Source organism: Plasmodium fragile, assembly GCF_000956335.1.
Source record: "Plasmodium fragile strain nilgiri unplaced genomic scaffold supercont1.49, whole genome shotgun sequence".
NCBI classification, from domain to species: Eukaryota; Apicomplexa; class Aconoidasida; order Haemosporida; family Plasmodiidae; genus Plasmodium; species Plasmodium fragile.
The window spans coordinates 148,668-171,836 of record NW_012192629.1 but is presented as its reverse complement, the minus strand read 5'-3'; the positions used below and the strand labels follow the sequence as shown (position 1 = coordinate 171,836).

The 23,169-nt window shown below is 36.2% G+C and overlaps 4 protein-coding genes across 4 annotated transcripts; 2 read left to right on the top strand and 2 right to left on the bottom strand.

The window, feature by feature from the left end:
- Positions 1-947: 947 nt before the first annotated feature.
- On the bottom strand, positions 948-3,629 carry AK88_03927 (uncharacterized protein; the record flags this gene model as incomplete). Its single annotated transcript, XM_012481537.1, has 1 exon — positions 948-3,629. The coding sequence occupies one exon, from the start codon at positions 3,627-3,629 to the stop codon at positions 948-950; it is 2,682 nt and encodes an 893-aa protein (XP_012336960.1).
- Positions 3,630-9,237: 5,608 nt separating this feature from the next.
- On the top strand, positions 9,238-11,827 carry AK88_03926 (uncharacterized protein; the record flags this gene model as incomplete). Its single annotated transcript, XM_012481536.1, has 9 exons — positions 9,238-9,274; positions 9,577-9,703; positions 9,906-10,053; positions 10,281-10,344; positions 10,554-10,661; positions 10,818-10,950; positions 11,090-11,240; positions 11,431-11,532; positions 11,786-11,827. 9 exons carry the CDS (start codon positions 9,238-9,240, stop codon positions 11,825-11,827), a joined length of 912 nt encoding a protein of 303 aa, XP_012336959.1.
- Positions 11,828-12,210: 383 nt separating this feature from the next.
- AK88_03925 (uncharacterized protein) lies at positions 12,211-14,178 on the bottom strand (the record flags this gene model as incomplete). The annotated part of the gene is made up of 1 exon (XM_012481535.1): positions 12,211-14,178. The coding sequence occupies one exon, from the start codon at positions 14,176-14,178 to the stop codon at positions 12,211-12,213; it is 1,968 nt and encodes a 655-aa protein (XP_012336958.1).
- A 6,043-nt stretch (positions 14,179-20,221) lies between these two features.
- AK88_03924 (uncharacterized protein) lies at positions 20,222-22,287 on the top strand (the record flags this gene model as incomplete). Its single annotated transcript, XM_012481534.1, has 3 exons — positions 20,222-21,519; positions 21,812-21,986; positions 22,156-22,287. The coding sequence occupies 3 exons, from the start codon at positions 20,222-20,224 to the stop codon at positions 22,285-22,287; spliced, it is 1,605 nt and encodes a 534-aa protein (XP_012336957.1).
- Positions 22,288-23,169: the final 882 nt, after the last annotated feature.

The window sequence follows — 23,169 nt, the reverse complement described above, 5'->3', positions numbered from 1 at the left end:
TGATACAGTATAAATGTGCCGCATAATACGACCCACAGTACGGCGCGCAATATGGCATAGCTTGGCATAAATACGGTGAAGTAGGGGGTGATATTAAAATACGGTGTGCATAGTATACAATACGGTGAGCATAATAATATACGGTGTACTAATACAATAGGAATTTACTATTTGGGTACAAATGGCTTCTGAGAAGAAATATTATTAAATTGGGGTATTCAACTTTATAATAATCCTTTTTTTAGTATTAAACGCAGCTCAATTCGGACATACTTACACAGACGCATACGCATATATACACGCACATGCGACGCATACATGTATGCCCAACCTTGGCAACATTACTCATAAACATTCTGATAAAAAAAAATACTGAAAATAAAAAAAATATGATTTTTGAACAAGTTGGTGAATAATTGGTGACTACACGTGGTGGTAAAAACTTAGTTACAGTTACTGTTACACAAAACATGGATGTCAACACGTGGGGACTCGGGGCGTGGCGCCGGTAGGGAAATAAAAGGGTCTTTCCCCATTGGGTTCTCACGTCCATTGCTAAGCAAGTTCTATTATTTTATTTCTTCTTTTTTTCATTCTCTCGAAAAGGGGCATCGTGCTTCATAATCCGCAGTGCTACGATAAGACTTGTGCACTTTTCCCTGCGCAAGGACGTCCGTAGAGGTAGAGAAGCAGCTTTAAAGCGGCTACTAAGTGATCTGCGCTCCTCAACGCTTCATGCTGATTGCACAGATTGCAAAAAAAAAAAAAAAAAAAAAAAAGAAAAGAAAAAATGCTCTGAAAAATAAAGTCCTCTGAAATGTGCAAAAGGTGTGCTCCCATGAAGGGGATGTTTTGTTTCTTCCTTTAAACTGGTTCCTTATGATACGTTCGTTACACCCTGCGCTGTTATTTATACCCATAGGTCCTTTTCCTTCCCCTTCGTTATTTTACCATCCGTCTACATTCTCGTCGGCGCCTTGAAAATTCGACCTCTGGAATCGCTGGTCGTCAAACTTCTTATTCCCGTAGTTGTTGTTAAACTTGCTGTTGCTATTGAATGGGTTAATGTCTCCAGAGTTGTTTCCGTAGGGGCTGCCTCCACCATTGTTGTTATAGCCGCTGTGTCCATACATGTTACTGTTGTTATTGAAGGGGCTGCTGGAGAACCCGCTGTTGTTATTATTGTATGGGTGGTTGTTACTGAATGGGGAGTGTTCGTTGTACGAGTTATTGTTAAAAGGGTTGTTGCCGCTTCCACTGTAGTTATTGTTCATACCGCTATTACCTTGGCTAAATCCAAAGTTACTATTGTTGTTAAACCTAGAGTAGTTGCCCCTACCTCCTTTACTGGACTTATTGTATCTGAAAGTTCGATTCGATTTCGCACTTGCTGTGTACCTCATGACCAAATTGAGAAACCAGCGTGGTATGGCCTGGTTACATTCTTCCAACGTTGCTAACAAATCTTTAAATATGTTCCTGTTGTCATCATTGACAAAGGATGTAGCAATACCTATATTTCCTGCTCTACCTGTTCTGCCTATTCTATGAATATAATCGTCTATATTGCTGGGTAAGTCAAAATTAATGACATGTTTAATGTTTGATATATCCAGACCTCTAGCAGCTACATCTGTTGCTACTAACATATTTTTGATTCCCCTTTTGAATAATTTTAATGCTCTCTCTCTTTCGTCTTGGCTCTTGTCACCATGTATACATACGGCATTTAACTTTTGGTTGTTGAGGAATCGTTCGAGGATGTCGGCCTTTCTCTTTGTTTCCACAAAAATGATGGTTAACCCGTTGTTATTTTCTGATAACAATTTTAGTAAATAGTTACATTTGTTTTCTTCCTCTATGTATATCAAATTTTGCTTGATATATTCATTTGTACTTCCAACTTTTCCGATTAATAAAAAGGTATAATTGTATAAATATTCTTTAGCTAGTACTTGTATTTCTTTCCTAAACGTGGCACTAAACATGATGGTTTGTCTTTTTACTATATCGTTGGTGTATTTTTTGTATTCCATTTTGTTTGGGTTCATACGTGAGTCATTATCATTTCCTGGCATGTCATAATCATACATTATGCTTCTTATCTGTGGTGAAAATCCCATGTCCAACATTCTATCTGCTTCATCTAAAACTAAGAAGGATGTGAGGAAGAGTCTAATTTTTCCCTTCTCTAAAATGTCATTTAATCTTCCTGGAGTTGCAACTATTATGTCTGCCCCTTTGTCCAAGTTTGATAGCTGCATTTTGATATTGCTACCTCCGTACAGAACCACTGGCTTAATTCCCGTTTCGAAGCAAAACTTTTTGGAGTCATAAAAAATTTGCACTGCTAATTCTCTTGTGGGAGCCAGAATTAAACATATAGGCAAACAAACTCTGTTATAATAATAGCTAGAGCTTCTTTGATTTTCCTCATAGAAAGTATGTTTGGGTGGATCATTTAATAACATATGATTAATGATGGGTAAAAGATATCCTGCGGTTTTTCCACTACCTGTCTGGGCAACCCCAATTAAATCATTTTTGTTCATAATGATACTTAAACTGTATTTCTGTATCGGGGTTGTTTTGTCGTAATTTACTCTCTTAATGTTGGATAACAATATCTCATGCAAATTTAATCCTACGTCATCGAAATTATCTATTGGAATAATATTCTCGCTATTGTATCCCTTGATTTCCACAGGGATGCTATCGTACAGATCGAAATTGACACCCTTTTCATTCTTCACATTGGAATATACTTCTTCTTCCTTTTCTGGGTAATATCTTCTATTATCTCTATTTGCCCAAGCAGTTTTGGGGATATTAAAATTCCTTCCGAATGCTGGATTTCCTCCACCTGATCCCCTGTTATAATTCATTCTTCCAAAGTTGCTTCTATTTGTGTTTGGCTGATTTCGAAGCATGGGCGGCTTATATCTTGGCTTCTCATAATTGTAGCTATTGTTATTATTACCGCTGTTATTGTTATTATTATTGTTGTTGTTGTCGTTACTTGGGTCGTTCGAGCTGTTCGTTCGTACATTGCTAGAGATCATTCCGTTTTCGATTTTACTTTTATTCATGTTACCTCTATCCATGAAATTTCCGCCACCACCTCCTACACCCCCTTTCTTATGCTGGTGATGTGGAGACATCCCCGCGGGATTCTTCTCGTTATTTGGATTTTCGTGATAGTTGTTATTCCCGAATTTTTTTTTATAACTGTCTTGGTTTCCTCCACTGACGTTGTTGTTGTTACTGTTGTTGCCATTCTCTGAGTAGTTTACATATCCTGCTCCGGTCATGGCATTTTCTGAACTTCTCACAGCACCGTCTCCCATCATGTAGCCATCGCTGTTCACATTGCCTTCGTAAAAATTCCTGTTTCCAGGATTTCCATTTCCACCAGCAGTCATGACGTTGTTGCTTACTTCCCTTTTGTTTCTCATTTGGTTAAACATGTGTGCATTAGGATTTTCTTCCATCTGCATTTTGTTACCTTGGTTGTTGTACGATGGAGATTCATTCATGTTAGACATGTAGTTGTTTCTCACGTACGTACTTCTATTATCATCGCCTTCGTTAAAACCCACAGCGTTCATGTTGTTGTTACCGTAATTCATAGTTGCAGTTTTGGTGCAGTTGACTGTATCGTGAGTTTAATACCCCCGTTAATGCGTTTTTCTTTTTTTCTCCTTACTGCTACACGTTTTCTTTCTTCCTTCCTCCTCTTAGCTTTTCCAATCCTTCTCCCTATAGGCACGTCCTTTTGGATGAGCTACTTCACTTGGAACGTGTTCTATATATATATCATAAATTTGTGAGGTTGTGAGATGCTGTACTTGTGGGGGGGGGGGGGGGGGGGGGGGGGGCGCAGTTACAGAGTTAAGAATATATCTTCTATAAACTTGCAGGGATGTATTTTTTTTTTTTTTTTCCTTTTTACATTTAAGTAAATGGAAAAGAGTTCGCTTACATGTTTTGTTTTTTTTTTCTTTTTTACATTTATCTAAGAGATGTATGCGCCTTTAAAGAATCTTATATCTTTATTGCTATTTGGGAGTTTTTGCCCAATTTTTTTTTGAATTCCACTTGTTTTTTTTTCCCACGCCTTTTTTAATTGCGCTTTATTTTTGGAAAAAAATGTACTTCCCTTGTGAGCTACGTGTGGCTGTAAACAAAATGTTCTTTATTTTGTTTTTTATGTTTTTTTTTTGAGAAAAGGAAATTTTCCTTCTTTTTATTTTAAGATATAACAATTAAATTTTCTCTTCTTAATACTTCTGGTTTCAGGTTTCTACCAGTGGTACAAGAATATTCTTTTATCTTTTTTGTTTTTTTTTTGTTTTTTTTCGATTTTTTTGTTTCTTTTTGGTTTTATATTTCTTGTTAGCAATATATATATTTTTTTTTTCTTGTACGCTGTTTCTAATCTTTTTAATATGTTTCTAACTATCTGTTTTTTTATTTAATTGTTATATCGAAAATTCCCTTTTGCTGCAGCTTCTTTTTTCTTATTCAACGAAATTATATATGCGATTTGAAGGTCATAATGCAATGCGGGGGGAAGCACCTACGTTTTTATTTTTATTGTGCTTTAACTGCGTACTTTCGAGTAAATATATGCCGTATGCAGCATGAACACAGTGTTATAAAATGTAAGTAAAAAGCGTAAGCAAAAAAAAAAAAAAAAGCGCAGCTTCTACTTCGTTAAGCACATAAATGAATTGTTGCTGCAAATGGGGAAAAAAGAGTATAAACTATATGAACCGCTCGTATGCTTGTGGCACTACGCACCAAGCGCATATTAATATATATATATCACATATATATTTTTTATTACATATATATTTGTATATTATTTTTACAATATGGGGGAAAGTAAAGCAAAACCAACGCTTCAAATTGTAAAAAATGAATGCAGTAAAAGGAAAGTATATGTTCACATGTATTATATTAAATATATATCTTTTTGGCATATATAAAACATGTATATATTTATATATATATTTTTTGGGGGTGGACTGACGTGCTCAAACGAAATGTTTTAAAGTAAAATTTATTTTTACTCTATATAAAAGTGGTGCTACGCTTTATAAACTCACCCTTGGCAGGGGTTGTTTCGTGAAGTTGCATGAAGAAAAAAGCATATGTGCAATTTTATACATACGTAAACATGTACTTAAACGTACGTATTCCGTACTGGTACGCACAAAAAAAAAACGTGCGTGCATGGTCCATATATATAATTATGTGAACATACAGATATGTACTTTTTTTTCATGTACATGCGTAGAAGGTACATCACCATATGTAGGAATTTATGTAAGTATGCACAAGTGCGTCAAGCGCGGTGATATATACGTACATATAAATAAGCATATATAAATGTAAACATATATGCATAAACATATATGTTTGAGCATATTTATATGTAATACATGCGCTTATGGTACACATATACAGAATTCGCGTACTTGTAGGCCACACATACACCATAATAAAATTGCGTACACTTTTTAAGTACAAAAAATTGAACACGCCAAAGGGGGAAGGGGCTTATAACCCATAATAAAAAAAAAAAAAAAAATGTGAACACAGCTCCACACGTGAAAAACAAGTGGAAATACGTAAAAGGTTCATATAGTACAGAATTTACAACCAATTCCTAGTTTTTTTTTTTTTTTCTTTTTGGTATACATATAAAGAGTACACCACAGATATTAAAAAATATTGTATAAGCAGACGTTATCATATACTGGTGTAAGTAAAACTGTATGCTGCATGGTAAAACTTAATAAATAAAATAACATGTGCGAACTTAACGGTTAAGCAATTTTGGAATGTATGTATAAGTTTGCGCAAAGTAATTGTGCAGTGGGGGTATGAAGTAATATAGTTCGCGAATAAAATAAATGTATATTGTGGCTGGGTAAATTATGTAAGCAGCACGCCAGAGTTTTTGTAAATCTGTGTACGCACGTAATTGTGCTTATATATACGTACACATATATTATATATACATATATATATAACACAAGTACATGTATATCTTGTGCGTAGGGGTGAAAGTACTCGATTTTTTTATTGCTCATGCTTCGCGAAATAAAAGAAAGTACGCATAAAAAAAAAAATTCCCCTTTGAAGACCAAATGAAAAGTATACTGTGTGTATGTTCTACGGATTGTAGAAAAAACGCAATCAAGGAAGAAGTGAATGAGTGAACAGGTGGCTGCTCAAATATAGGCAAAAAAAAAAAAAAAAAAAAAAAAAATTAAACCATAAGTAGTGGTGGACTAAAAAAGGTTGCACAGTGCTGCTAAATAAGCTACGTATAAGTTGTTAAGCACAAGGTTGCCATCATGTGCGTATTCTTATGTCAATGCATGTATGCGTACGTTACACGTACGTACATCAGTTTGCATCGCTGTTGAACTGCGTCACGGTCCCAAGGCGCAATTGTTCAAGCAGTAAAAATGCATAGTGTAAATCACGTGGTTCCACACACCTTGCCGCTGTGCTCTGTTTGCAAAAAAAACGAATAATCGTTATTACACAAAATGGCATATTCCAGCAACCCCCATGCGCATGATAAAGGTATAGACCAATATACAGCACATACACCGTATACACTTATGCATGAACAACACGCACATGTGCTAATGTACACCACAGTGGTTCAATAAATGCAGAATTTATTTTACCGCAAATGCGAGATTGACTATGTTCGAGAAAAGAACAAAGTCATATGAGCATAAGATGAAAAGTATAACAGTTCGCTTTATCTAAATAAAAATTTTCCATAATTTAAAACCATATGGTGCGACACACTGTACGCATTTAGTTATTAACTTACACGAGAATGGCATATAAAATATTTGTAGGAAGTATATACATTTCCTTAAAAAGGTGATGTTAATTTTTTTTTGTTTTTTTCTTTGCAAGGGTTTAAAACACTGTGTAGGTTTCCCTATGTATGGGCAATTTTTATTGTTTTTTTTTTTTTTCACCATATGTGATAGTTATATACTATCATGACACATGCACGTGAAGAAAGAACAACAAAATACTGGTTTGTAAATTTGCGGAAAGCAGAAGCATGTATATACTCGTGCGGCCGTGAAATTTAACTGCTTTCTGCTGAGACGAAAAGGAACGTTTGTGTAATGCACACATGTGTGAACGCATGCATGGGTGTACATATTTATAAATTCACATGTGCATACATATGTCATTCCTATCTTCAAATGTAATCATTTTCCTTACCGACTCCCGTTGCTTCCATTTAGAAAAAATAGGATTAGCCGGGAAGAAAAGAAAACCGGGTTACGAAAAGGAAAAGTGGACCATCATGTGGGCCTTAAAGGAAAGATCAATTTATTTTTAAAAAGCTTAACACTGCCACAAATCTGTCCTACACCTTATGCGAATTATGCTTTAGCGCGAACAATGCAGTTTTTATTTTTTTGTTCATTCTGTTACAAGGTTAATCTCATTTATGTACGTTGATGTTAAGCTTAACGAACATGTGCGTGCACGGTTTATTTGACAGGGGAAACAAGACGCACGGGGCATGGAATTGTGTGACACACCACAACAAACATACACCTGTGAGAACACGACAAGCAGAATAGGATGGAATAGGCTTTTAACGTTTCTTATCCTTAATGTGAATAATTCTTGCATACTGCCAAATGAATTCCGCGCCACGCGGTCCGCGCGGCATATTGTGGGAGACGTTTCGGCGCGCACTGCGTGCACGGGCGAATATGTGCGCCAAAATGTACCAGCATGTGCGCACGTGTTAATTCTCCAGGGTTGCCTTTTGACCAGCACATATGTCGAACCATGAATGTGCAGTAACAAAGTTAACAATAATTGAAAAATCGCGCATAAATATTGAAAAACAGAACGAAAAAAATGACGTGGCTCAGAACAAAAAAAAAAAAAAAATGATGTGCCTCTTTAACATTGAAAAACGTGAGCAAGGTACGATGCTGTTTTTCGTTTTTCCCCTCCCACAGAAAGTTGTGTTCCCCGTGCTGCGTATCACCTTGCTACTTCGTCGCACATCATTATGTAACAAGAGTTTTCTACCGCGTATTGTCGTCCCTTCATTTTTTTTCGAAACACTTGGATCATTTTCGCAAATTATCAACAGTATTTCCTCGTACAAGTACTGTTCCCACAAATAATGCTGCAGGAATGCTTTTTTTTTTTTTTTTGTTCCACTGGGGTATGTAGGACTAGTTCAGATTCAACACAGGTACCTTTTCCACAAAATTTTTAAAGCGTATTTTTTTTTTTTTTTTTACGACGGTTCGCATTTAAAGCCCCATTATACACGCACGTTTGTGCTGAACGTGTTTGACGAACAATAAAAGGGAAAAGAGCCCTGCCTTCTCATCGTTATAATTCCCAGGGTTCACACAGAAAAATTTGCCTATCCATATATGCACGTGTGTATGAATATATCACATACATATATATGTGCATTTTCGTAAACGTATATGTTTACCACAGAAGCGTTAACGATCTAGTGATAACTTATGGTTTGCTCCTCAATTAGTTTTTATAAAACAGGTGCAATTGAAGTTCCATTTTGTGAGGAAAATAATCATTGAAGTTATAACAACAGAGTAGTAAAAAAAAAAAAAAAAAAAAACGTGTGGTTCTTTAGTTTTTTGTACACTTGTCGACGGGGAAACCAAAATAATATTAAACCTGTTTGATTCGTTTTGTTTTATTTTTTGAGAAACACAGGTGGTGATTCCAGGAAAAGAAAAAAAAAAAACAAGTTAAAAAATAATTTAAGGAAACTACACCTAAGGTGTAGTTACTACATAACTGTGTATATTTATATGTACTTCGTTAAAATAAGGCAAATAAGTATCATGCGACTTTTACTGTGCGAATTTTTTCCTCTGTGAAAAGGGGATAGAACCTCATACTAGTGCTGCTCTGTACAGCACTCCACCCTGTCGGTTGTACCAATTTGCATCTACATATGCAGTTACAAAATTGATTCTCCTAATAGGTACATTTTTTTTGTTTTTTTGTGATTTTGTTTTGTCTGTTTAAATTTGTCCCCTCAAAGTTTGTTTTTAGTGAAGGGGGGGAAGGAGCTGCATCCTGTTATGTCGCATTTCGTCTCGTGGTTTCACATCCTGTGCCTCCGCGTTGCGCTTTTCCAACGCCATCTTCCCCCCTTCAATTTTCCCATTCACAAAAATGCCAGTAGTTGGAGGAGCACACGTAATACCCATGAGTAATGAAAAAAAAGAAAAAATCCGTATCATTTTGCGCAATAAAATAATGCAACATCCATTCATTATTCAAGTTGTGCATGCATACAAAAACATACATACCTGTGTGCACTGTCTTTGGAGCAAACACTGCTTAGTGCTACTACTTTGTGAAATTATACCCAAGTGCAGTTTTTATAAAAATTGGACAGTTTATTTTTTAACCATGTTTCTACACAGCCCAATTGTATTGTAACGCTTATTAACCGTACTAGGATGTACACTGTGCACATGTCTACCTCTTGCTAATTATTTTTCTCTGCAGAAAGTTACACTATAGTGAGTGATGGGTATGGAGAAAAGGGTGTAAAGAAGACCTATGAAGATGAATTTTTTATCTGCGAAAATTTGAAGACCTTCAATAAGAGCTTGCACCCTAATTTTAATTTTTCGTAATACAACTATGCATGTAACATTGAGTACACCTCCATTTAGGGGGATCCTTTTGTGTCATTCATAGTGATTCCCACAATTTTGTATCACCCTGACGTGCCTTTTTTTTCACCCCCTTACCCCTCTTCCTGATGTGCTATTCTGTGGGGTAACATTCCTGTACACAGTTCGCACCCCTTTTCCGTTTCTCCTTTTTTGTAGCTGCTTTTGCTTGATCGATGGACATAACGGAAAAAACACGGCTACATTTTTGAAGAAAAATTTGGCACAGGAATTGTCGAATAGTTTTGCGGCCAATCAGGAGACCTACGATGGGACTCTTCCAATACCAGACCACTTCATAAGAATTGTAAGTTTTAAAATTTTCACCTTTGATGCTGCTGATATGGGTAGTCATTCCGCCTTTAGGGATATGTTTAAAAAAAAAGGGGGCAATTTTCCATTTATACCACTGTATATAAACACACTATAGTTTGCATATGTACTGTTTTGTCTTTATAAATATGACAATACCCTTCTCGTGATTCTTCCTTTCGTCCTCTACTCACGCGCTTAACCTTACTGTAAATATTTTAGGGTGTAAATAATGCGTGTAAAACAATCGACGAAAAATTATCCGTGCAGTTTCCCGGGTGCAAAGGTAAAATGAAAAATTTATTAAAAAGTAGAGTTCCCAAAAAAGGGGAAATGGACAACAATCGATTAGTTACATAGCACATATTTGAACGTAAAAGAACAAAAAAAAAAAAAAAACAGTGCCCTTAGCACATTGCTCATGTTAAGATTTTACTTGATGATGCATGCAGATGAGTCAAATTACTTCTATGTAATTTTTGCCTGTTTTTCCAGACGGAGCTACATGTGTAATTATTTTAATCAAGGATGATTATGCGTATATAATAAATATAGGAGACTCATCGGCCTATCTGTGCAGATTTTTGAATAATGCCAACCAAGGTGCGTCCTAAAATTGATTCCTTAAATTGGGTTTTATCTGAGGTGAAACTTTCACCACTTTGTGGTTAAACCTCTGAAGATTTGCGTTTAGACGCACCTATATATACACATATGTGGGGCCATATATATATATATATTTTTTAAATACCCGCGCAGCTATAGACCTAGTGGATATCCATAAGCCATGGGTGCTGTCCGAAAAGGAGAGGATTATTAAACATGGTGGAAAGATTGAGAATGGCCGAGTGATGGACATTATCGATGTGACGAGGACCTTTGGGGATCTTATGTAAGTTGGAGAAAAAGGAACACTTCCACTTGGTCATAGGGAGCATACGCACGTGTATCGTTATATGTCTATATGCAAGCACTTGTATACCTTTTTTCCTCTTCTCACTTTTTGCTGTGCCCCCCCCTCTTCAATACAGGCTGAAGAAATACGGCTTACTCTGCACAGGGACATTCAAAAAATTTAAAATATGCTCCGATGACAATTTTATTATCATGGGCACCGATGGGTTCTTTAGCTTTGTGGATGTGAACCATATAACGAATGAGATAGTAGCTTTGTCCAGGAAGGTACAGCTGAAGCGAGGGCAGGAATCACAGTGCGCTCGAATGAAAAGGCGTGTGTACATTAGGGATTTCTCAAATGTTTCTCTAATCCCTGTATTAAGAATGTGTTTGCGTGAGTGTAACCCATCACTCGACCCTCGCAACGTTCTTCTAACGCTTATTGAAACAACACTGTAACGTTTTTACCTCACAGGAAGAAAGGATGGTAAATGTTGAAAAGAAGAAAACCGTGTTTGACGCTCAAAATGTGTGTAGAATTATGGTTGAGCATGCGCTTGTGGATAAGAAATCACAGGTATGTACGGGGATGGACGGTTTGGCAGCTGTTTGTTCAGGAGGTACTTTTTTCAGTTTAGCGCATGCGTGTATGTATGTGCGCGTGTGTGCCCTTTCTTGCGACGCCATACTTTGCACATTCAACGCAACGGGATAAGACTTGTTCAGCAGAAAATGAGACAGCTGGAGCGAAGGGGCTGAGTTGGCTTCTGCGCACCATTTTGCGCCATATTACTGCCACAATTTGGCGTTATACTTTTTCCCATTTTTAGGACAATGTCACCGTCGTTTTGATAAAGTTTTTACACAAATGAAAAGTGTTAATTAGAAGGAATGAGAAACGGGGGAGGGGGAGTTGATTAAGTTTGATTCACATGGTCAACAAATTTTAATTATTGCAACAAGGGAAAACAAAAAAAAATAAAATAATAAAAGTGGTAAATAAGGGGGGTAAGGAACGGGATATGGGCCAGCGAGATGAGCTAGCAAAATAGGCTAACCAAATGAAGTATAAAAAAGAATTCACTACACACTTCCGTGCTGGCATACGCGCGTATGCAGGAAGTAGCACAGCAGAACAGACGCTAGCCGCTACAAAAAGGGGGGAGGGGGAATGCCCTCTGTTGAGGCAAAGGACCTGGCAGCTTTGTCTCGTTCTTACAAAAAAAAAAAAAAGGCGCTCCAATAAAAAATATCATTAAAAGACACTCGGAATTAAGTAGTTGCTCGAATTATGGTGAATATTGTCGTCATATTCCACGAGGTAGGCATTTCGCTTGACGTTATGTTTCCCTATCAGCGGCATCCTCTCATTTCGTTTGTTACTGCTATACACATTGGTGTCAATGACATTAACAATTTCTTCTTCTCCTTCCTTGAACAATTTCATAAAGGCTGTCGCAAAGGCTGATCCGACATAAGGCCCTATCCACAGAGGTAACGACGTAATGTACAATTTCACTAACTGCAATATTTTGGAGACACTTAAAAAGGACAACACAACTGAAGAGATGTTAAAAGAACCATTCGCTTGAAAAAATTTAAAGTATAAATAAGTGTACAGGGTGGACGTGGAGAACATTGGATTTAACGTCGTGTTCGTTACAAAAACAAAAAATAGTAAAGAAAAAAAAATGAATAGTAAATAAAATATATGATTCATTATATATTTTATATATTTATTGTCAAGATGAAAGAAAAAGTTTTCTTTTCTCCCTGCCCAGTTATATGAATTAAAAACATCACTTCCGTATATATCTTCATAACTGCTAAAGGTGTACAGTGACGTCATATTCTTTCCATTTGTCGTGTTAAAAATGAGCGAACTTTCATTTTTATTTTCTTCCATAAATTTTTTTTTGTAATTATACAAACTTAGTAGCAGTAGGGTTAGCAAAAAGGTGGAAATAAATTCACAAAAAAAAGTTTTCATAATTTCCTTTTTTGGTAATAAGGCATAGATAAATATACTTCCGTACAAATGTGCGCACAGGATACTTGCCAAGATGCCCCCAAAGTACTGAAATGTAACATAGCACGTAGTGATTACAAATCCATATTTTTTTGGTTCCACTAGCCATAACGCGTAGGTATATGCTGGATTGATATGTGCCCCTAATATCACAAATAAGACATATATTAAACACCCAAAGAAGGAGTAAACTGCATGGTTGCTATTATGTTTATTTCCCGAATCTTTCATCACTTCGTATTTATCAATATCTCCCAAATCGATATTGTTAATGTCGTTTAATTTTATCTTGCTGTATTCGTTTACATGGTCTTTAAAAATGACTTTTCCGACATTTTTGGTAAGTCCTTCCTTGGTTTGTTCCTTCGCGCTTTTTTCTTCTTGTTTATTTTCCTCAAGTTGACTATTGTGGATGTCTCGGTTTCCCCCACCTTCAACATCTCCGGTGGTTCCCTTTACTACTACCCCCTCGCTGGGCCTATCTGACTGTGTTAAAATGTCCTGTTGACTTATGCTCTTTTCATTGTATCCATTTTGGGAATCCGTCTTTTGGGTCTCATCCTTCTCCACAGATTCAAGCACGTTATTATTTCCACTTACCCCTGTTACACCTGTCTGTCCATCATTTGTGGAATATCCCTCGGAGGTTCCATCTCCCGTCTCACGTTTTTGCACAAGGCTCTCCTTTGTTTCTTCCACTATATTTTCAATATTTTCTGACCCATTCAAGCCATTTGTGCGATTATTCCCTTCCGCTTGGTTAACCTGTCTGTCCACGTTAGACTGTTCCTCCTTCGTTTTAAAGGTTGCATCATCTTTAATATTCTGTTCCAGTAAAATACTCTCCACATTTGTTGACCCATTTAAATCATTTCCGTATTGCACATTGTTGATTTCATTATCGAAGAGATTGTCACCAGGGATAAATATATCTTTGTTTTTGTATGGGTTTATCTGCTTGGTGTGTTTAATTACGTATTCTTCATTTTGATTAGAATTTAACATATACACAGAAATGAAAAAAACAAAAATAAAGGATCCAATAAATTCAAAGAAAAAGTTGTACTTGTATTTCTTAAATGATTTTACATTTATCTCCTCTGTTATATCTTTTACGTAATTTTTTGTATACTTTATGAACTTCTGGATTACTTGCTTCGCATACCTTCTGAACAGGCCTTTTTGCGTTTTCATTGTACAACAAAAAAAAAAAAAAAAAAAAAAAAAAGAGGAATTATCAAAGGATCAAAGAGCGGCAGCGGGGATAATCAAATACTGAAGAAATGAAGTCAACTTTTAAAACTTATGTGAAGTGAAAAAATTGCTAAGAAGGCAAAAAAAAAAAACAAAAAAAATAATAATTACACGTTATGTATACATTTATAAACATATATTGTGCGTGCTTGAAGAACGAAAACAGGGGGAGACGCATCAAACAATTTTAGAAAAGTAATAATAATAAAAGTAAAATACAAATAAAGTGGAACAAAATAGAGTGAAATAAAAAAAAAAACACAGGCAAATGCAACACCTGGCTTTGCCCATTTATGTGCTACGCAAAAACTTGTTCCCGTTCTACATGCTTTAAACAACAGGGAATTCAATTTTTTAAGCTTAAAAAATAGGAATGGTACAAGTGAAAAAGCGTGTCCCGTAATTACAAACCGGGAGCGCGTTTATAAGAGTGAAGGAAAAGGCAAAGGCTCTCATATACATATGCGAGTACACGTGTAAAAGTGCGTTGCGTGTACGTATTCGCAATGAGCCCAATGATTCTTAGCCTTTCGAAACGTACGAATACAAGTCACACATCCCCTTTTGCAAAAAAAAAAAAAAAAAAGAACAATGCTGTTCACCTTATGTAGGCATACACCACTTATTTGCAAAAAAATTATCTGCTTAAAAAATGAACGAAAAAAAATTATTAAAATTCATGTGTGCACTATTTTGAGCGGGTATTGGTTTACTCTCAAGCGTGCGGAGATAATATTTATGTATGCACAGGTTTTGTCGAAAGTCCAGTTTTGGGCTTTCCAACATAAAACACCGCGTGGTGCAGCTTGATATGCTGCGAAATTGCATAAGGCTTAATACTTTTCCTATTAATCCTTTATGGTTTCCCATTTGTCTACCTCCAAGTTTCGTGAAAATGGCCATAACATACTCTCAAATGGGATAGAACCGAATTACTACGTTTATAATAGTTGGACGAAACTGTTCGCGCGTACAGAGAAAGGAATGAAGAAAGGTATAATCTAGGAGATAATTGGGGATACCCTTTTTTGTGAAAACGAACAAAGGACTATTGCTTTCCTTTGGAGGTTGCTTCGTAATACAACTTTGACAAACGTCTTATCGTGGTTTTATTTCTCCAAAGGTTTGATCACCTTACCCCATTTGGCAAAATAGACATTTTATTACCACGTGTTGCAACATACCACCACGTTGTTGCAACGTTATTGGCATATTGCTTTTTTTTTTTTTTTTTTTTTTTTTTTCAATTGAACTTTATTCCAAGCGGTGTACCTGTACATACATGGTGACAGTTGGATAAACCATTTCTTACAGAGAAACTATTGTTCTTTTTTTTTTTTTTTTTTTCCAAATTACATGTATAACTCTATATGGTGGGGCGAGCACAAAAGCAATTCGAAAAATGTTTCCTTCCCTTTTGTTCAATTATGTTAAAGTTATGAGGAAGCAGGGGATTTTACTATTGCGTCCTTTTTCATGAGATCCCAAAAGATCGAGTAGTTTTCATTTTACTAATCCCATTGGGAACCTCCACAACGTAAGGTACAAACACACACACATATGTATATATTTCATTTTTTACAGTATGGAAAAAAAAAAAAAAAAAAAATAATACATTTGCAAATGTAGCACTAGCGAAATGGGCCACTTATATTTTCCAGCCATTGAAGTGTCGCCCATTTTTTTTTCAGGTGCTGTTTTATGTACGTACACCCGGACGTACGCGCACAAGTGTGTGCACCGCAAATGTGGCCTCTCCTGCCAGTAACGCCATCTTATAAGTTCCTACATGCAAAAGTGCTACATAAAAGACACAAACGTATTTTTATGAATTGCGTGATGGTTTCATGGATAAATGTTACAGCTTCCTATTACCGCGAAGCTAACTATATGGTAAAGGAGGAGTGCGTACATGAAGGCGTTATAAATATAGGGTAAGGGTAACATAGATTTCGAACTAGCTAAAATGTCTAGCCATGTAAAATCATTTGCACATGTATAAACGCATGCACATAGGAAAAAAATAAAACATTTGTGCGAGAGATAAAAAGGGAACATGTACTGGAAAATATAGAAAATGCCTTTTGGAGTATGCAATAAAAAAAGCAATATATGTTCTCCGGTGTCTGCAAATTGTAGGGCTTTCTAACCATCGAGCTGGTTCGCGCTTTACTATATGCATACGCGTGCCCTCAACTTTTTGTCGCCATTCATTACTTCCGATTTCCTACATTGGGCAGTCATTCGACTCGAATGAACTTCTGTAGGCGGCTTTAATAAAATAAACCAAATAAAATTAAAAAAAAAAAAAAAAAAAAACACGAATATGTAATGTTCGTAAAGAAAGTGCAGAACGTAAATAAAGAGCGCATTGGAATATCCATTTAAGACAAAAAAAATAAATTCATACATAACTACACATTAACGTGAGCATAGGTATTTATTCGTACATGATGCAAAGTAGATGGCCACATCCAAAATTTGTCATTTTTTTTTTTTTTTCTTCCAATTTTGAGATGAATTAATTAGCATATTTATTTACCGAGTTTGATTTCCAGTTAAAGAAAAAACAGCTTATGATAATTATAGAGGCCTCTACATTTCACTTTGAACAGTGGTACATGTGAAAAGATAAGTAGGAAACACAACACTGCATAAAGTATTGCGTAAAAATAGGTACACATGCACTTGAATAAGTGTAAATGTACACACCTTTTGCGGGCAGCTATGTACGTACGAGAGTGCGCGTGCATATAGATGACAGCACAATGTCTGCGCGACCCTGAACCCTGAACCTGAGCAGCAACCCTTCAATGTTTGACACGTTGTAAAGAGCATTATTGTAATTATGTTTCGCCAAAGCAGTTAGTACACGAGTGTTTGCATTTATTTTTGAGGGTATTCCTTTTGGCTAATCGTGCAAACCTCGTTTGTAGCTTTGGTAGATACATGACCAACAAACTTATAAGCTCATGCCTAGGCACATGCACTTGTGGGTACCTACACAACTTTGAGATAATATCCATTTCGTAATGTTTTAAATTGAAAAAAAAAAGTCCCATGAACAACAACGGTGCTAACGCAATATGTTAATTTTTTTTTTTTTCTGGGTGAAGAAGCAATATAAATTACAGTCTTCCTTTGAGACAGAATTAACGGGTTGTTAACTCAGCTTGAATGGGGAAAGACGCACGCGAAGAAGAAAAAAAAAAAAGAGCATTCCTTCTACCGCCCTTTCACAATTTCGAAGCGACAGCCCATCGAACATGATAAAAAAAAATATAAAATTTAAATCGGATGAGAAGCCTGTAAACAAATCCTTCGGTGAGAATAATGGAAAAAAGCGGACGCACTTGGATATAGGTATGTCGACGCTTGAACGCAACTTTGAGCTTCCCCCCCACTGTGTGCACAATTATATATACACACATGTATGTGTACTCTTGCAGGGTACATCCGTGTTAACCTACATGCACGAGATTGTTAACTTAAAAGCATTCGCAGCACATGGAAAAATGTTGTAAAATAATATGCTTCTAACTGCACATTTGCATTGTCCCCTGCTGGCATGAAAATATGCTTAATGCATTATGCACAACGCTACACGTACATATAAATTGTTAGAAAATGCCTCACTATAGTTTGGCATCTTCCAAACAATATTTATTTGCTACTTTACATTTTGTGCCGTAAGCAAATTATATTTATTTTTTTTTCATTTAAAAGAGGAAAAAAATTACTATTGGGGTCTTGCCAATTTTGTTACACAAAGATATGTACCTTTTAGAATTCACAATATGGGAAAAGTGTTCTATACATAATTTTTTTTTCTTTGAGTTTTTTTTTTTTGCTTTTTGTTTTTGCATGTTTGCAGATCGCCCGATTAATGATTTGCATTATATATTCTGCTTTACCCTCGGTGGGTTTCATTTCGTGAAGTTTGCGCCTTGCTCTTTTCGTTCGTTTTCGTTGTATTTCGCTTAGTACAGTTGCCTCACTTGCATTATTCGCCTTTTTCGCATTCGCTCTGTTCCGTTTCGTGTCGTTTCCTTTCTTTTTTCCCTTTCCCTTGCTTCCTTTTTTTTTTTTTTTTTTTTTTTTTTTAAGTTCCCTTTTCACATGTAACGTTGTGCAATACGAGCTTTACCCAATTTACGGTAGTGTTCATTTTGCTTGCAAGTTTATTTTATTTCTTGTATTTTTTGTCATTTCTGAATATGTTTTTTTTTTTTTTGTGAAAATTGGTTTAGCCGCATTTCATTCACGTAGTTGTAATTGTAACTATTTGTGCATTTTATATTTCCCACCTTATTCTTATTACCCCTTTCCCTTTCTGCTTCTTCTTATCTGTTCATTTTCTGTTCCCTTCTTTTCCTCCCCTTCTTTCAGTTCGTACAAAAGAGTACATATAGTTTTGTTACGTAGCTAATCCATTTTTCCTGCCTTTTTTTTTTTTTTTGCAAATTGTATTTTTTATAATTTTAAGTTTATTTTCAATTTTAATTAATTCTTCTTGTACCTTTGACTATAATGGTTGCCTTGTGATATTTAATTAAAGGAAAGACAAAAAAAAAAAAAAAGAAAAGATATGGGTACATGCACCTCTTCACTAAGACATAAAATTCGCAAAACAAACCCGCCATCCAGTAGAACATGTACGTGTACAAATGCACTATTGTACAATTTTGGTGCACGCATATATAAAGTGTGAATAAAAAATGGAACAACCCCCGCATGCATGTGCATGAATATGCACATATACATATGCTTAATGGCAAGCCTACATAAGGGGCCTCCCCATGTTCATAGTCCCTGCGTAATATGCTTGTTCATGACCATGAAAAATGTATGCACCATGTTGAAATGATAAACGTGTACACAAAAAGAACAAGTGAGAGGAAGCAAAAATGTACACAACAATGGAAGTGAAGACACATTTTCCCAGTTTCCCTTACCCCCCATTTGTGCAAATTTATTATACCTCGTAGCTTGTACATTTGTATATCAATTTTAATGGCATATGAGAATGAGATTTTATTATTAATTTTTTTTTTTTTTGCGCCTATGACAACATGCACCCTTCATATATGCTCACACCACCTATGCGTAAAATTAACATCACTCCACAGTTTATATAATTGTTGTTTAAGCGTTGTTAATAGTTGCTAAGCTTTGTTAAAAGTACCTCCCACCCCTCATCATTTGCATGCTTCTATGCATACGTTATGTGTGCCTCCAATTATGTACTTCTCCTGTGCAAACTTCTCCTACTCCTTGTTTAAACGTTCATCCGCATGCATTACACCCACCGAACAAGTGGAACATATAATAACATGTATGAATTGTTTCATCCCAACTGAATGATAGCCCAGAACAGCAGTGAAGTGTTATATGTCCGTGTACTTGCTGGCATGTGCATATATGATGAGCAAGAGCGCAAATGTTTCCCCTCAAGTTAAGAGGTGTACTATGCAACTTTTGGTAGCACACAATATAAACGCCCTTTGATTTGGCTTCTTTGTATATGCATCGTTCATGCGTGAACATTTAAAAAACAAAATTAAAAAAAAAATGAGCTACTAAGATGGGTAACCAAAAAGAGGCGCAAAACTTTGTGCAAATTTTCTCATTGAATTATCCACGGAGCACTTTTCGCATTTTCCGCCGCCTTTGCTTCTATAACCATGACCGTCGCTTCCTTTATGAGCTTTAGCAGTTACTATTGTATTTACATTATCCTTTATGCATATGTGTACACGTTTGTGTGTAACTGCCAGAGGGGGGTAGCCTCCACATCTCTGTGTGCATGTGTGCAAATGTTCATGTTGTAAAGCTCTTTCATTGATACGCCACTCGGGGTGCTCCATTATGTAGATGTGTGCGCGTGGGTGAATTCTTCCCACAATTTCGCACATGCGCATGCAAACGCATGTGTATATTTGTTTCTCCTTCCCCAATGCACCTCTATACACATGAACCCTGAATGTCCCCTTCCACCACCCTGTCAGTCAAAGAAAGAAAGAACACAAGAAGGAGACTCTCAATCAGTACAAAAGGAGAGCTGCCAAATGACACGGACGAAATAAAAAGAAGCATTCAAGAGCTTAAGGACAATGAAGACAGGTTTAAAGAATCATCGGAAAATGATTCGCATACGAAAGTGGAAATAACTCCAGTGAAGGAAGAAGAGGGGAAAAAATGTGGAGAGAAAAAAAATAAAATAAAAAATAGATCGTCCGTAGCAGGAGTGAGGGCATCACATTTTCAAGAAGATTTCGAAAAAAAATGTGTAAAAATTAAAGGTGCAGTTCATAAATTAAATGAAAATGGAATAGGCTATGTATGCAGAAAAGGGTTAAAGCCGGAAAGCCCTAATCAGGATGATTTCACAATTATCACGACGGAGAACTTGGCTCTTTATGCCATTTTTGATGGCCATGGGCCATATGGACATGATGTGTCCAATTATGTACAAAAGGAATTACCATACATGATTATAAAGAACGAAAATTTTTTAAAAAATCCGAAAGAGGTCTTCACTAATGCCTTCCTAAATATTCATGCCAACATAGAAAAAACGACAAATGCATATTTAGAAGAATTTGCAAACAAACAAAAGGGCAACAATAAAGGTGGCAACAGCAAAAGACTTCCTATGAACAAGCAGAGGAACAGCTCCGTGGTTAGTACCCACTTTGATTTAAATATAGGTCAGCTGGGAAATTCGGATGACGATGATGAGGAGGATGAAGACGACGATGATGACAATTTTAGCGAAGACTCCGATACAAGCAACAAAGATGGGTGTGCCTACACCGATAGTGATAGTGACAGTGATGATCATGACGATCCGAAGAATTCCCATGCAAAGGTGAAAAAAAGCGAATCCAAGAAACATGCAAACGAAAAGGATACCACCAAAAACGACAAGGGACAGACATTAAACAAAAAAAAGAAAAAGAAAAAAAAGAAGAAGAAAAAAGAAGCCTATTTTGATAGTACAATGAGTGGTACCACAGCGACAATAATAGTCCACCTTTTTCAGGAAAAAAAATTATACGTGGCTTATGTGGGGGATTCTAGGGCTGTACTTGGCAGGAGGAAGAAGGGATTCCCGAATGTGCTGGAGGCCTTCGATCTGACGAAAGATCATAAACCCAATTCCGCAGCTGAGAAAAAAAGAATTATAAATTCCGGTGGGCAAGTATTGAAACTCGAGGGGGATATACCCTACCGAGTTTTTTTAAAAAATAAGTTTTACCCAGGCTTGGCCATGTCAAGGTAATGTCCCTATTTTTGCTATACCCTCAAGTGATCGCCCGCGGATCGATCAAATTTGCCTTCACCTGTGCATGTCTTAGTGTCGTGATTATTAAACTACTTCACCGCACAGGCTGTAGTTACATAATGTGCATAACGAGCACACACGTAACGGAAATGAATTGCATCCGATCCGTTTTACACATTGTCTATTTATTTTATATTCATTCTGTGCACACTCACATCGCTTGTTCATATCCGTATTTACGCCTTTTTTTTTTTTTTTTTTTTCTACCGCCGTACGTGAACGCAGAGCCATTGGGGACACGATCGGTCACCAGATAGGTATAATATCCGAGCCCGATTTCATGGAAATTAAAATAAACGAAGATGAAGACATCCTTGTTTTGATATGCAGTGACGGAGTATGGGAATTCATTTCGTCTGAAGAGGCCATTAACCTGATCTACGAATTTGGATACGACAAGGTAATGGACGTTACATGCGATTGCGTGTGTGTATGTACGTCTGCATGTTGTCGTGCTTGTCGTTTCCTATGCGATTGAATAATTGCTGATTCTAACCATGTGAGGCTTCCCTTTTAAAATTTTTAATGGTGATATGTACTTACCCCGTTCATGCCCCATCATCCTTAAGGTTCAAGACGCAGTTGAGAACTTAGCCAAGGAATCCTGGGACCGGTGGCTAAACGAAGAAGAAAACATTGTTGATGACATAACCATACAAGCCATATATTTATCAGAAAAATGCAAAAAAAAAAAAATATAATAAATTATTAAATTTCATTTTTTTTTTTTTTTTTTTTTTTTTTTTTTAGTACATTTTTGGTATAAATACATAAATGCATTCTGCATTTCGTATACTTAAAAGATTTGCACTGTTGGTTCTTAAATTAAACAACATACGATTATATCCCTACATTTTCATTGAACCCGCTAATTAAGAAATGCATTAACGCATTCTGGCCTAATTGCACGAAAAGGGATAGCTAATTTGTGCGCGATGATATCGCAAAGTAGTAAATAAAATGTGATCACTTTGTATAATAAATTGGGGTAAAGAAGACAAGGTGTGTGCCTGTATATATGTTGAAATGAAGTGTCTTCTAACATATGGCTTTTTTTTTTTTTTTTTTTTTTGGCAACTTTTCCGCTTTGCTAATTTTTAATTTTACATTGCCACGCTCATATGATGTAACTGTTCCGCCTGAACACAAAATGTTTTATCCTTTCGTGAAATCTTTGTCATTTTTTTTGCAAAGGAAAAGCGCGATTATGACTTATTCTTTTTTTCTAACTCTACATTTTTTTAACAGTTTCTTAGAAGTATATTTTGAATATGTTCCTTTTGAAAGCTCGTTTTAAGAAGACGAGTTTTTGTTTTATTATTTTACTTCTTTTCCCCATCCCTGGTAGCACTTACAAGGGTGCACATAGGGACATTTCTAAATAAGGCTAAACGTTACACCGCATACTGTGTAGCGTTTCAAATGGATAAATTCAAATCGAGGAGGTTTAAAAAGGGCACAAAAAAAAAAATATATGCTTTGGTTTGGACAAAATGTAGAATTAAAATATTGTGCGAATAATGAAATGGTGGGTATGGGGGAGCGGCAGAATGTTCCATGTAGGAAATAGAGAATGCTCTTAA